Source organism: Chelonoidis abingdonii, chromosome 1 (genome assembly GCF_003597395.2).
Source record: "Chelonoidis abingdonii isolate Lonesome George chromosome 1, CheloAbing_2.0, whole genome shotgun sequence".
NCBI lineage: Eukaryota > Metazoa > Chordata > Testudines > Testudinidae > Chelonoidis > Chelonoidis abingdonii.
Window position 1 is genome coordinate 330,234,374 of NC_133769.1, and position 15,013 is coordinate 330,249,386.

The following is a 15,013-nucleotide window of genomic DNA, read 5'->3' on the forward strand; positions in this document are numbered from 1 at the left end:
TTCCCCCCCGGTCCAGTCAGGGATTGGGGCAGGCCCGCGGCCAAAGCTTTGCGCTTCTGCTCCCTGTCGCTCCAGCCAGGTCAGCCTGGAATCAGGAATTTTGCCCCTCCTCTCCCTCGGCTCCCAGCTTCCTCCTGCAGCGGTTCTGGCCAGGGCTGGGGGCTTCTGCGACTGCCAGCTGCAGCTAAGGCAGCCCATGTCTGTGGCTTCCACTCCTCCCCCTGGCAGGTCAGCCTGGGCTCAAGGCTTCCGCACCCCCCACCCCACTTCAGCCAGGGCTTGGGGCTTCTACCCTCCCCAGCAGATGCAGCGCCCCTGCTGCTCCAGCCTAGTCTCAGGGTAGCCCGGACTCAGGGCTTCGGCCCCCTCAGCCATGGTTTGGGGCAGTTTAGACTCAAGGCTGCCCGTGTTTGAGGCTTCCACCCTGGGGCTTCTTCTGGGGCTGGGCACCCATTTTTCCAGGGGACCCCGCCTTACTCTGTCACTGTCCAGGACTAGCAGCTAGGAGCCCCTGGATGGGGCATTCCTAGCAGTATGGGGGAGATCCTACCCACCCCCACCTCCCGGAATCTCCTCTAACTGCAGGAAGCTCTGAGGCTGCTGCCTAGTCAGCACAGAAGTGAGGGTGGCAATCTTGGGGCTGCCACTTCCCCCCCCCCCACGCCAACAACTCTGCAACCCCCCCCCCATGATCACACTTTGGGTCAGGATCCCCACTATTACAACATTGTGAACTTCCAGATGTAAACATCTGAAATTGTGAAATTGACCAATTAAAAAACCCGCTGGCTGTGAAATAGACCGTGAATTTAGAAGGGCCCTAATCATCACCAACAGGGGGCAACTGTACTGACTGTAATATTCATTTTAAAATGTAATTCAATCAAAACATCCTTTATTCAAGTTTACCTGAAGCTCCCAAAAATTTTTAAGAATTTCCAGTAGAATGCTGCAGAATCTGACGTAATTTAGGTACTTGTTGCTGCAAACTAAGTGGAATCTTGGTCTTAGTTCGGCATGTAGGTGAAGATGACTAGATCCAGCTGAACACTGAAGTATCTCACATAGTGGAGGCTAAAAACAGCAGCTAATTGTGACTTTAAAGCTTCTACTTGAAAGGATGATTTGAGTTTTTGGAGCAGGCAGAGAATAAGAGATGAAATAATGTGGCATCTTGACAAACGAGAATGTGGGAAAGTGCGGTGAACAGCTTTGGTGTACACACATATGGTTAGCTGATGTAGCTGGCTTTTCAATGAACACTTGAAATATGGTTGTGTAAACTGCATACGTGGAGAAGGTGCCAACTGCATATTAGTATGTTAAGCAAGGGACATCTTACCGTAGTTGCATATTCTCCATCATGCTTTTAACAGTACCAAAACCATGTGTCTCATTGACAGTAGACATAGACCATTTTCAACATTATGGTGCCCTTTCTACACTTGGGAGATCATTTTTAAAAACAATTTCCCACCACTGCCAACACAATTGAGCTCCACTGGTATTGGTAACATTAGAAATCCTGGTGTAGATGAGACATCACCTATAACTACCAGATGATGTGGTGCTTAAAAGAAACTCTGAGCATTTAATCAATATTGGGCTTAAAACAATGATAGTACCTGCTGACCCATCTAAGCTAGGATTCCTAACATAAACATCAGTGAACCTCAACCAGTCACTTAAATTCTGTGTTTCAGATTAGTCCCATGTAAAAGGTAGGCAATGACAATATGAATAGTAAGGATGCTCATCTATTTCAGAGTGCTTGTAAAGTACTTTGATATGCCTGAATGCAAAATGCTGCGCGGAGTGCAAAATAGTATTTCCTTACCTGCTGCAGGAGTTGATGTAAGAGCAGAAGAAAGTGAGAGGCCACTTGCTGAGGTAGAAGAAATAGGCAAAGCAAATGGTGTGGCCGATCCTGCAGGTTTGTTGAATCCTAAACTAAAACCTGTGGTAGAGGCTGATGTAGCAGCAGGAGCTCCTACAACGAACATAATTCTTAAGACATTTTGTTGAGGCATAAATGTTCAAGTTAACATTTTTGTCACCAGATGTTATGAGTTCTAAACACCAAAATTTCAAAGTAAACTTATCACCCTCAAAATGAATTTTACCAAGTAAATGCCATGACAAGGACCTTGAAGGAATCTTACATAACCCCACATTTTGGTTTGGTTCCTTTCTACACAAGGAAGACAAGATCATGTATAAAAGCTTATCACAGCATTTCCTCTCTTCAAACAGGAAGGTCCACCCATCTTACAATGGGCCTTGTTTATTTGTATCTGTACAGTCAAAACTGAGACCTGTCAGTCATTGGCTGAGGGATAAACCCTTCTGCTGAAAAGGGAACTAGCTGACAACTGTCAGATGTATAATGAAAATTCCATCCTTCTAATTTAAATTGAGAGTTAAACGTTATTCATTTATCTCTTGAGTAGTGATCCTTATATTAAATCAGGATGGCTTGGATTTGTGGTCATTACTACTTGAAGAAAGGAAGTTTTACTGTTCTTCATAAAAGGAAGGTCCCCAGAATCCCACAGTGGTAATCCATCACATAGCTATGAAGAGAAATTAACCTAACATATAAGCAAACTCAAATATGCACCCAGATTGTTTTGATTTACTGACAGATTTATTATATCCTGCAACATCATAATCCCAAATACAGCACTGAATGAGACTTGCATATCAGCTTTGAAGTATTTTGATACAGAATACAGGGAGGAACAGGAATCCATGTGGCAGATTTCTTTAAGTTATGGATCCACCCAGAAAACTGCTACACCTGTTCAAGTGTGCTCAGCATAGAGAAGGTAAATTCTTTGACTTGTATTTGTTGTCCCTTACAGTCAGAATACAGTTAACCCCTCCTAGAATGCCCTTTGCAATAGTGAAACTTGGGCTATAGTGAATGTGGTTGCTGGAACCTACCTCTAGCCCCAAGGCTGCTGAAGGAACACTGTCAGCGTCTGCAGCAGACCCGGGGCCGAAGAAGTCCTCTGTCCCAGCCACGGCTGGATAATCTCTTCCTCTCCCCTGCCCTCCCATCACTAGAACAAATCCCTGGATATATCAAAAAAATGGCTTGGCTCCCCAGGGCATTGTTACAGCGATGGTGTACTGTACATGCTTCAGTTTTGTCTAGCCATTTTAGTGCTGCACAGACATCAGGATGTAAAAATCCATACAGAATGGAAAGGAGTACCATAGCTTTTCCATCAGTCATGTAGATTGTTTGTGTGATTGTAGTAGAGTAACATATGGAGCAGACTTTAAGGATGAATGTCAAGATCATGCAAAAGAAAAAAATTATAAAAGACAGGTGCTGTGTTTTTTATTGACAGAGCTCCCAAATCCAATATTTGCTTGGCTGCAAGAATGACTTGGTAAGAAGGTCCACCAAGTGTTCAAAGCGTGGTCGTGTGCAGGGTACACAGCACCAGGTTAGAGTTCTGTTGAAGTTTATGAGAAGCTGATTGAAGAAATTTTAGTATATAGATGGAGAGATTCTTCCCACTGGACACTCCCTACATGGGATACATGTAATGTGTGCTTTAACTTGGGCACCTTTAAACTCATAGTGAAACAGTCCTGATGGAACTCTAGTAGATTCTCTATTTTTGTCAAACTTTGTATAACTACTTACTGAACACCAGCGTTTAGGTTTTAGTCAGATTATGGAGCACATTACGTTACTGAATTTATTTGGAAGTTATAAGCATAGAGATTTTCTGCCCAGATATAATTCCTTCAGTTGCTTCCTTTCAAATGCCAGGAAGACAGCTTTATTAGGTAACATGATGGGATGTATATAGGTCCTTTCTGAAGGGCAGAAACATTTGTGATTCTGTTTAGGTCCTTATAGTGAGCACACCTCATTGTCATACCAGGTTTTAGTGTCATGTTATTAGGTCTGACAATAATACTCTCTGCAGCCAGTATGATGCCACCGGAATCATTACAGCCCACTCATTAATTCTGGGTTGTTTTGGATAGAAACAGTAATGGCAAGAAGGTCTTTTGGCCAGGACTAAGAAAGCTAAACTTGGTAACTGGAGGGTAACTGCCAGTTTGCCCAATGAAATGAGTGACGATTTCTCCATACAGGAGAGGACTCAACTTCCAAACACATGTTCTAGGGGTGATTTTCCCTTGATTTGTTCTATCTTCCTCTATTACACTGGGCCTCTTTCATTGAACTTGTTCATAGAACAGCATCAAAATGGTCTGATGCTATAATATGATTGTATCCCCTTTTATGCTGCTTTGAATGGTGGTATAACTTACTTCAATTTCACCTAGGACTCAGCTGCTGCTTTGGGCGAGGAGCTTTTGCTTTGCTATCTGATTTTCAGGAACAGGTACACTTACACCTGCATTTCTTGCCATAACCATGACTGAGAAATATGAAATATTTAAAGAAGTATTAGAGAAACAATGAAGGTAGAAATATCTTCTGAAGGCTTCTTCCCACCTCAACTCTTTTTGTCCGTCCATCAAAAGGAGTTAGAGAACAAGTCTGTTCATGCCAGGTTCACTCAAGCGAAGGGTAGGCAGCAAAGTTCTTTTTTAACAACAAATCCACTTGTCTTTCTATTGGAGACTCCATGGGGATCTGAACCTACAAACTTTGAATCCAACATAATTTCACCTGTTTCCTTTCCCACCCTTTGCCTAACTTGTCTATTTAGACTGTCAGCTCTTTGGGGCAGAAAATATACTGCGCCCAGAACAATGGATAATATTTGTTGATTTCAGCTTACCAATGCAAGTTCGTCACCAAAGACAGTAATATCACCTGAGGTGAACAAGCTAATACATTTCAGTCATACTGAATGGAAGGCCAAAAGACAGCTTTCCACAACCAAATGGATCTTGACACTGTGAATGAAGAAACACTGAATGAGACAGTGCTCTCTTTGTGCATGACCCACAGAGGCAACGTGCATTCACATAAACATTATACAATAAGTGGTTTATCCACACAGGAAGTCAACAATTTTAGGTCTTTAAACGGTTCTGTACTCCCCTCAACTGTGTAGAGGCAGCAGTTCTGATGGAGAACACCAGAATGGATACTGCCATATCTAAGATTGATAGATGTACAATAAATTTTGGTATGGGAAGGAACCATTGCTAAAAGTATTTCTGTGAAGAAACATGAATGTTTCCCTGAACAGCCTCAATTTGAAAAATATACATATATACATGTATCTCAAACAGCATTGACATGGCTCCTAAAACTCAGCAGGTTCCAGAAATTTAAGGGTGAGTAAGTGTGAACTAGACAGAGCACCCACGTTCCTCAGTTCAGTGTGCCTTGGTCCAATACCACATATATAGCCCATGGTCTCATTAGTCTCAGCCAACAGTATATCAATCCTTCAAAACTAGTTTAACCACGTTGCCATAAAAAGAGCCAAAAGTTTCCTCATAACCATGTGCACCTGACCTCTCATCAATGGCAGCATTAAAACTGTGGCAACTACAATAACTCCTTACATGGAGAAATAGTAATATACTTTTAGCTGTCTTTAATATGAGGAGAACCCATGCCATGCAGCTACCAGGTCTCTGCCTCAGCAAGTGCTCACAGTACGAGAACAATTGGTCTAGAGCAGTAGTTCTCAAACTTTTGTACTGGTGACCCTTCTCACATAGCAAACCTCTGAGTGCAAACCCCTTATAAACTAAAAATGCTTTTTTATGTATTTAACACTAGTATAAATGCTGGATGCAAAGCGGAGTTTGGGGTGGAGGCTGACAGCTTGTGATCCCCCATGTAATAAGCTCACGACCCCCTGAGGGGTCCCAATCCCCAGACTGAGAACCCCTAGTCTAGAGCATATTTGTTTGCCTCCAAATACTAATAGCTTCTAAATATGTGGCTCTTACCCAGTGTTAATCCTGTAGCAATAGTTGTAGCTGTTCCTGCCAAGAAAAACAAAATAAAAATCCATAATCAACTTTATATCATTTTACCAAGCTTCAGACACATAATTTAGTAGTTTGTTAGTACCAGTAAAATACTGAATTATATTGTGTTGTAGTCTCCACAATGACACAAGATACACCGCTACCTTGATATAACACAAATTTGGATATAATGCAGTAAAGCAGTGCTCCCAATGGGGGGAAGGGGGCGGGAGAGAAGCTGCACTCTCCGGTGGACTGAATCTAGTTCAATTTAACACGGTTTCACCTATAATACGGTAAGATTTTTTGGCTCCCAAGGACAGAGTTATATTGAGGTAGAGGTGTATATAGGAATAAGTTTTATAAAGTGGTTTTGGACATAAAAGATTTACTCTAGTTTAGAATCTTAAACACAAAATAAGAATAGGTTTCAAATAAGTATTAGCAGTACAAACCCTCCTGGGAAAGCACAATTAACTTGCCATCAACAATGTACAGAACTCATTTGTGTTGAAGAGCCATTGGTAAATAGTGACTATGCAATTAAAATGCCAGTTAAGCAGTACACTACAAATTAAATGAAATTAAAGCCACTAAAAACACCAGAGTTTTTAAATGGTTGAACTCCAGATTTACACACTGTCAGGAATGCCAACATGCACAACACTGTGGTTTTGCATTATAGTGGAAAAGATCAGAGTCCATGGTCTACTCAGAATACTGGGTCTCAAATTAGTTTCTTCCTCATAGAAATTTAAAATCATAATTGATCACTCATTACAGAGTTATGCAATTTCAGCCTCTAAGAAATTTACTTCTAATTCACCTAAAGGGGGAGGGATAGCTCAGTGGTTTGAGCACTGGCCTGCTAAACCCAGGGTCATGAGTTCAAGCCTTGAGGGGGCCATTCAGGGATCTGGGGCCAAAATCTGCCTGAGGATTGGTCTTGTTTTGAGCAGGGGGTTGGATTAGATGACCTCCTGAGGTCCCTTCCAACCCAGATAGTCTATGATTCTAATGGATCATTCAAACAGAGAGGCAAGCTAAAGGGATAATGCAACCCATATTACAGAATCAAAGAAGTGGAAGGGACCTCAAGAGGTCATCTAGTCCAGTCCCCTGCACTCCTGGCAGGACTAAGTATTATCAAGACCATCCCTGACAGGTGTTTGTCTAACATGCTCTTAAAAATCTCCAATGACAGAGACAATCTCCCCAGGCAATTTATTTATAATATCCATGATGTAACAATGTTACAAATATTCCCTGTAAGAGGTAACTTTAGACAATCACATTAGTCTGTATGAAAGAGACAGCATTCTCAAAAATCAACAGAGCCAGTACACAATTCACTAATATTAGCTATTGTGCATGTGCGATGGCTGATTTTAAAATGGTACAAGTTTTCTTCTGTACCCCTGTTAAATAACCCACAGAACGGTTTGTACAAGACTGAAGAAAAGGTCTCTGTTAGCCTGAGAAAGTATACACAACTGCCCAAACTTAGAAAGGAAGTTTTGACCAAATTATTATTGCTAATATGAAGAGCTTATAAGAACTATAGCATTGTAAATGACAACATAATAGAAAATTAATGTGTTTATGGCATGTTAGCAATGATTTTCAGAATATCCTTAAAGACAAAGTACAGTACAACCTTAAACCCACACTCCACTGAACCTCCATATTGTATTCAACTGCAAGCTTTAATCCACACAAAATTTTGGTGGCCTCTTCCTCCAGGAAATATACAGACAAATCCCCATTTTAGCGAAGTCTTGTTGGAATGGCCAAAGCCTCCATAAAAATCAGTGTTTCATAGTATAAAATTCCAACTCCTATACAAAATTCATACACAGGGCCAGAAAGAAATTTCAGATAGCAAGTACATTCATCTATTAAAGATTCAGTTATCAGGACTTTCTGTAATAGTAATGCTGCAATGCATTATTAAGATCTTATTTTTTAAAAGGATAACAGATTTGCTAACAATGTATATAGCTATAGTTAAAAACATTTCAGCACATTTTGTGGTGCATTAGTCTTCTTTTTTGCGTTTGTTCATTTACTAATTAATGAAACACACAGATTATGCAAAAGCCCAGATTTCTGCTACATTAAAGGAATAAATCCACATGCATTTCCTACCTGTATTAGTACCTCCTAGAGCAAGCCCAGTGGTAGATTTTGAACCAAACAGTCCACTTCCAAAGCCCACTGATGGAGCTGATGTAGTTGCTGTAGCAGTCGAGGAGCCCAAGGTTCCAAAATTAAGACCTCCGGTTGAGCTATTACAAGACAAAACTGACTATTAGCATCAATTATTTTGCAAACTAACCCATTTCATATGTCCATATTTGCAATTATTTCATCCCTGTCCCTCCCCAAGCATAGCCAACAGATCTCAGCCATTAAAACACTAAGCTCTCCTTAAAAGGAAGTTCCAAAGTAATCGGTTTGTCAAGATATAGCTATCAAACTTTACTGCCAATAACCAAACCATCACAAAGGTGAATTTACTTTCAGTTTATCACTCATGGATTCTTAAACTCTAAAAACCTCACTTCCAAATTAAGCCTCAATTTTTGCAAGTCCAATTCTGAAGCAACTTGTGCAGTAAGTTGTCAGGAAAAAAACATGAAAGAATTAGTGGCACATCACTACTTGTGGGCATATTCACTGAGTCGTCAAAGCTCAGTTTATAAATCAGGCCCTAATAAGCATGACAAAATAATATGGATTTTTTGGTATTTACAGTTTAGAAAGTGTATTGTGAGGCGCAAAAAATCCTTAATGTAAAACAATAAGTTGCAGCAGATGTCAAAAGCAGCAATAAGTAGAGGGTATTTCAGTACATCATTAATAGTATATAATGTGTTACATCTTCAACATGCTAGTTAGGACATTTATATGCTTAAATTGTGAGAGACACCAAAGAAACTGTAAGGCAGTAGCACTGCTGGGTTCTCCAATGGGATATTCACAGTAATCTTTAGCAAAAGGGAAGCCCGTCACACACTGTGGAAAAGTATACAAGTGTAGATACAGTCATATGAAATTTGACTGCCATGTTCTCACTGAATCCTTAGCTACACTAAGATGGTTTGGAAGCAGGGGTGGCAAGCCACGGAGGGTGCTCTGCTGGTCGCCACGAGGGCAGCAGGCAGGTTGCCTTCGGCGGCATGTCTGCGGAAGGTCCGCTGGTCTGGCAGCTTTTGGCAGACCTCCTGCAGGACTGCCGCCGAATCGCGGGACCAGGGAGCCTCCGCAGGCAAGCCGCCAAGGCAGCCTGCCTGCCTTGCTTGGGGCAGCAAAACCTAGAGCCGCCCTTGTTTGTAAGCAGATTTCTGTACCAGTCCAGCTCCACCTGCATTCCCAGCAATATAAGCCATAATATTCTCTAACCTGCAGAGGCTGGAGCTGCACCAGTTCCTAAGCAAAATTGTTTACACCTTTCCATATTCAGCCCCTCCTTTCTACCACATGTGGCACACGTGGAGACCTATGGGACAATAATTCAACTCTCCTTAGAAACGTGCATTTTTTTATTTTCACTCTGGATGAACACAGAATTCATATCTTGGATTTTAAATACCAAGCCTAGGCCTTTGGGCGGCAGGGGGGCGGAGTGGGACGGGACTTGTTAATTGCAGTAGCAGAATACACAGCAGAGCAGAAAGAGGATTTCCAGAATACAAATAGTGATTCCCATGTATCCCTTTGGAGCGTGCGGCTGGACGGGACATCGCCCCACAAGACAGCACGTCGCCCCTGCCCCCAAATGCAGCACCACACTTGCATTTGCAGACGCCACTTTCGATGAAGCCCGTTGGCCGCTCTTGCGCAAGCGGAGCCTCACGGCGACTGGGCAGAAAGGGGCGTTTCGCCAGCCCCTCAAAGCCCCGAGCTACGGGCCTGTCCCCTCCGGAGCGCTCTGCCGCCGCTGCTGAAGAAGCCGGCCGAGAAACCCCACCAGGCCCCCGAGTCACACACAAGCGCCGGCCCCACGACTCCCACCTAGGGACGGGGACACCCCGCCCGGAGCAGCGCGGCGCTGGCGGCCGGCAGAGGAGGCACGTGAAGCGCAGAGCAGGGCCGGGCCCGGGCGCTGCTGGGGAGGCGCTCCCGGGGCCCGGCTCCGCCTGCAGGGAAGTGGGGTCAGGCTCAGAGACGTGGAGCCGCAGCGGGCAGGGCCCGATCGGGCGCTCGCCGCCCCACGCGGGACAGGCCCATCCCGGGCCGGAGCAGGGGGCGGGCGGGTCGCGGTTACCTCGGCTGGACGGCTCCGAAGGAGAAGCCGCCACCGCCTCCCGCCCCAGCAGGGGCGGCGGAGCCCAGCGTGCCGGCCCCGAAGGAGAATCCCGCAGACATGGCGGCGGCCTGTGTCTCCTCAGCTCCGCATCGCTCCCGGGCGCCAACTTCAAACCGGAGGAGCAGGCGCGGCGGGTGACTCTCCGTCCCCACACGCAGCAGCGCGGCGAGAACTGCCCCCTCCCCCGCCGCAATGCACCCAGGGATAGTGGGGGAGCCGGCTGCGCGCGGACTTTACTTAAAGGGACAGTAACGCCAGCAGGCAGGCAGCTGCTCCCTTCGCTCTGGGCGGCCGGGGCTCTGCTCCCCGGGTCAACGCGCGGGCGGGGTGCCTAGGTCCGAGGCAGTAGCAGCAACCAGGCCCAGGCACGCCCCCCCCCCGCCCCGGCACGTGGCCGGGCATGAAATTCCAGCGGGATCCTGCGCTGAGGTAACAGTCCAGGGGGTCGCCGCACCCCCCCTCCCCTAGATTTTGCAGCATCCCGGTGAGATGTCACCCCGTCTAGGGTGACCACATGTCCCGATTTTATAGGGACAGCCTCATTTTTTGGTCTTTTTCTTATATAGGTTCCTATTACCCCCCACCCACTGTCCTGATTTTTCACACTCGCTGTCTGGTCACCCTACCCCCATCTCCTAATTTGCCCCATGGGTTCTGACAAGCACGATTCCAAAATCAGGGCGCTGCTGCAACAGTGTCCCACCCAGCATATAACTGTCACCCTGGTTTCTTCTGTCCCCTGTTTCTGACATCTTTATACCACTGATAACAGCAGTGTTGCCATCCTGTCCTGCAACACAGACTAGGGTGGCCAGACAGCAAATGTGAAAAATTGGGATGGGGATGGGGGGTAATAGGAGCAGGAGCGCCGACAGCCTTTTTGGTGCCCTAGGCGGCGGAAGGTCCCGCCCCCGAAATACCGATGACAACCACGGTGGCTGAACATCTGGCCACCATGGTCGCCGCCTCCCAAATGTTAGTGCCCTAGGTTGCGCTGGCCCTGAATAGGAGCCTATATAACAAGAAAGATCCCAAAATCAGGACTATCCCTATAAAATCGGGACATCTGGTCACCCTAACACAGACTGAGGCGACAAGTCTCTGTCCTCTGCTTTAAGGACTTTAAGCATGTGAGTAGTTCTATTGAAATCAATTGGACTAGTCCCGAATTTAAAATTACGCACATGCTTTGTAGAATTGGGGTCTTGGCCTAAACCACTTGATAGAAAGTATATAAAGTTATTCATAATCTTGCAGTCCATGAAAAAGTCTACATATGAAAATTCACTTTACTGCAAACTTTGAAATGTTAAAAAGTTATTTATTTATTACTTTGAGTTATGGCGGGAGTGAAAATCTGCATTAGATTGCAGCCTTAACAATCACTCCAATCTTGTAAACACAGAGATGCATACTTCCATGATGGTATCCATTTTTCTATAATACACAGACATGGAGTTCCAAATAAACATATGTACATATCTTAGTTTATGATCATGTATAGCTATAGGTCCATAATACAAAGTATTGCAACAATTAAACATTGAAAAAAGTACTGTGTAATCAACAAGCATGTGCCCTTTAAAAAAAGAAAGAAAGGACATTCCGTGCAAAAGAATATATTAATACAATGTTAGGGCTGAGATTCTATATGCATATAAGGCAGAGGCCAGAATGTTACTGCATACCTGTGGAAAGGGGGCTTAAACATGCCTCAAACAAACAACTGAAGATTGCTTGTCTGCTGCAAAGTCTTTATGGCAAAGGAGAGCACACTAGGTAGTTACACTGGATGGTTGTGTTTTGGTTGGCCTGTGCTTATATTTACACCTGGATGCTTGAGGGATAGCCTTCTTATGATCCCTGTGACACCAGCTTTCACGAGTGCTGCCTGTACCTCCACAGCCTGTGGAGACTACCCATGGACAAGGAAGATAGACTTCTCTTTTACACAGATGCTATCCAACATCTAAGCTCAGTTTTCTTCCTGGCCTATAGGGACCCAGCATTAGGGCAGCTAACAGAAGAGGCCTGAACGAGACTGGTCAATGACACAAGAAGGCAAAATGCCATTGCCTGTTAGGTTCTTGATGACAATGGAGTCTGAAGTAATGTTTCTTACCTACTTGTGGAATCAGTCTGAGGGACACCCTTACAACATAGCCCCAGACAAAATAGATCATTCTTTCTTGACATGGCAGTGACTGTGACCCAGTCTCCCCCACAAGTAGTGCAGAAGCAGTTTCTTTCTGCCTGGATTTTGACCAGGCCAACTGTTTTTTAAAGGTTCTGTGTTGTCCCTTCGCTTTTTAACCTTTAACCAGTTTTTCCTAGTTTGGTCTAAATGACATCGACATGATGATGCCTCTGAGCATTTCCATCTCCTTGACTTGCCAACTGGATCATGATGTCACAAATGTTGCATTGTACTTATCACTCAGTACGCAGTACATCAGCACAAAATCCAAAACATCAGGGAAGCTTCATGTTAAAGTTCTAGCTGCGCTATGATTGACTGTGCTAGCAATCCCCAGACTTGGACAGACATGACTGTAATCTAGAAGAGTTTTCATGACCAGTGTGGACAGATTTTTTTTTTGTTTTTTAAGAACTACTGTATTCTGTAGACCACCAACATAGGCACCCCAAATAGTCTGTAGTATAATTTTATAAAGATGGTCCTCAGAGGGAAAATCCCAGTGCACACTGGTCAGGAAAACTGCACTGAAGCAAAACTTACCACGTTCAAGTCAGGGGAGCTGGACAATCTCCATCCCAGAATATGGAAAGAGCTGGCACATGAAACTGCAAGTCCAGTAGTAATGATTTTTAATAAATCTGTCAAATCAGGGATGGTACTCTATGACTGGAGAATAGCAAATATTGTACCTATATTTTAAAAGGATAAGATTGATCCAGGCAATTACTGACGCATCAGTCTGACCTCAGTGCAAGACATTTGAACAAATTTTGAAAGAAAGAATAATAAAAAACATGGAGGTAAATGGAATAAATTGAAATTTGAGTTTACTGAAGGTAGATTATGCCAGACTAACCTGATATCTTTTTGTGATAAGATAAATGATTTTTTTAGACATGGAAAATGCAGTTGATCTAATCAACTACATTTGATATGGTGCCACATGGAAAATTATTTGTTACAATGGAGATTAGCACAAGAATTGTACAGTGGGTTAGGAACTGGCTAATTTGGTGGATGATAATGGATTGTGTAGAAAAGAGAACTATTAAGTGTGGGGGAAGGTTCTAGTGGATTTCCTCAAAGATCAGTTTTGGGAGTCATTGTCAATACAGAGAATTGGAATATTATACAGGAAGCATTGGATGACCTTAAGGACTGTAGTAATAGAAATGGGATGAAATTTAATAGTACAAAGTGCACGGTCATTGCAGTTACTAAAAACAAGAAATTCTGATATGAGCTGAGGGTTCATCAGTGTATTAGTTGATCACAGGATAACTATGAACCACCAGTGTAATGCAGCTGTGAAAAAGAAATATGATCTTAGGATGTATCAGGCTAGGTATTTCTAATAAAAATAGGGAAGTATTAAATGCTATTGTACAAGGCACTGGTGAGACCTCTCTAGGATAAATATAAAATTAAGAATTAGAGTTAGTTTAAGTTTGGTAAAGGAAATAAATGTGTTGTAAAAAAAGGCTCTGACTAGCAATTAGAAGGAAAGGCCTTGAAAATAATTAATTATAAGGCCAGAAGGAAAGAAGTAGGGAGGATGTCTGTTTCAACGAATAACTAATGAGATAAGGGGAAGTTTCTAAAAAGAAGGACTCTGACTGATAGGGATGACTGCAGATGGTTTTAAATAAAGAGAATCTGTCCCAGAATGAGCCAACATGACCCTTCCCAAGCCACACACCGGTGTTAACACCTATGTGAATCAATGTGCAATGGAAAAACTGCTGGTCAGCAAAGAGGTGGGGAGGAAAGGCATAGGGAAGGAAGGAGGTTGTAAATCTTATCAGGATTAAAACTGGAAATAAGGGTGATCTGTCTCCAATTGGTTTTTAGGTGAAGTCAGTACTTGGCAATGACATCACTTGTTTGTTGAAGGGTATAAAAAGTAAACTCTGAAAGGGTTCATTGCTAATACCTGCCTGCCTGTCAGTGGGCCACATCCAGTCTACAGGACCGTCCTGTCCAGCCCCTGAGCTCCTGGCCCGGGAGGCTAGCCCCTGGCCACTTCCCTGCTGTTCCGTCTCCCCCACAGCCTCAGCTCACTGCGCCACCAGTGCAATGCTCTGGGCAGCGGGGCTGCGAGCTCTTGCCGGGCAGTGCAGCTGCAGAGCTGCGCGCGGCCTGACCTGGTGCTCTGTGCTGCATGGTGGTGTGGCTGGCTCCAGCCAAGCAGCACAGCTGCCTATCCTGGTGCTCTGGTTGGTGCAGCTGTAGCGCCACCAGCCACAAGTGCTCCAGGCAGCGCGATAAGGGGGCAGGGAGCGGGGGTGGGGTGGGGAGTTGGATAGAGGGCAAGGGAGTTCGGGGTGTGGATAGGGGTCGGAGTGGTCAGAAGGTGGGGAACAGGGGGGTTGAATGGGGGCAGGGTCGCAGGGGACAGTCAGGAAGGAGGCAGGGTTGGCTGGGGCAGCAGAGGGCAGGCAGGGGCAGGGGTCCGGGGGTGGTCAGGGAACAGGGGTGTGTGGCAGGGGCAGGGATTCCGGGGAGGCTGGCAGGGGACAGGCAGGGGGGGTTGGATGGGGCAGGAACCCTAGGGGGCTGTCAAGGGGTGA

At 44.6% G+C, this 15,013-nt stretch overlaps 1 protein-coding gene across 2 annotated transcripts in view; it reads right to left on the reverse strand.

Moving 5' to 3' along the window:
* Nucleotides 1-10,620, reverse strand: part of NUP58 (nucleoporin 58) — a 59,529-nt gene extending 48,909 nt beyond the window's left edge. Inside the window, exons 1-4 of one of the 2 annotated variants that reach the window (XM_032785193.2) lie at nt 10,202-10,620; nt 8,080-8,219; nt 5,911-5,946; nt 1,838-1,990 (exon numbers count right to left, since the gene is read on the reverse strand). In XM_032785193.2, coding sequence (XP_032641084.1) covers nt 1,838-1,990; nt 5,911-5,946; nt 8,080-8,219; nt 10,202-10,302 — 430 coding nt within the window. In that variant the 5' untranslated portion in view covers nt 10,303-10,620. The remainder of the gene's footprint in view (nt 1-1,837; nt 1,991-5,910; nt 5,947-8,079; nt 8,220-10,201) is intronic. The other variant, XM_032785194.2, reaches the window with a different exon arrangement.
* Nucleotides 10,621-15,013: the final 4,393 nt, after the last annotated feature.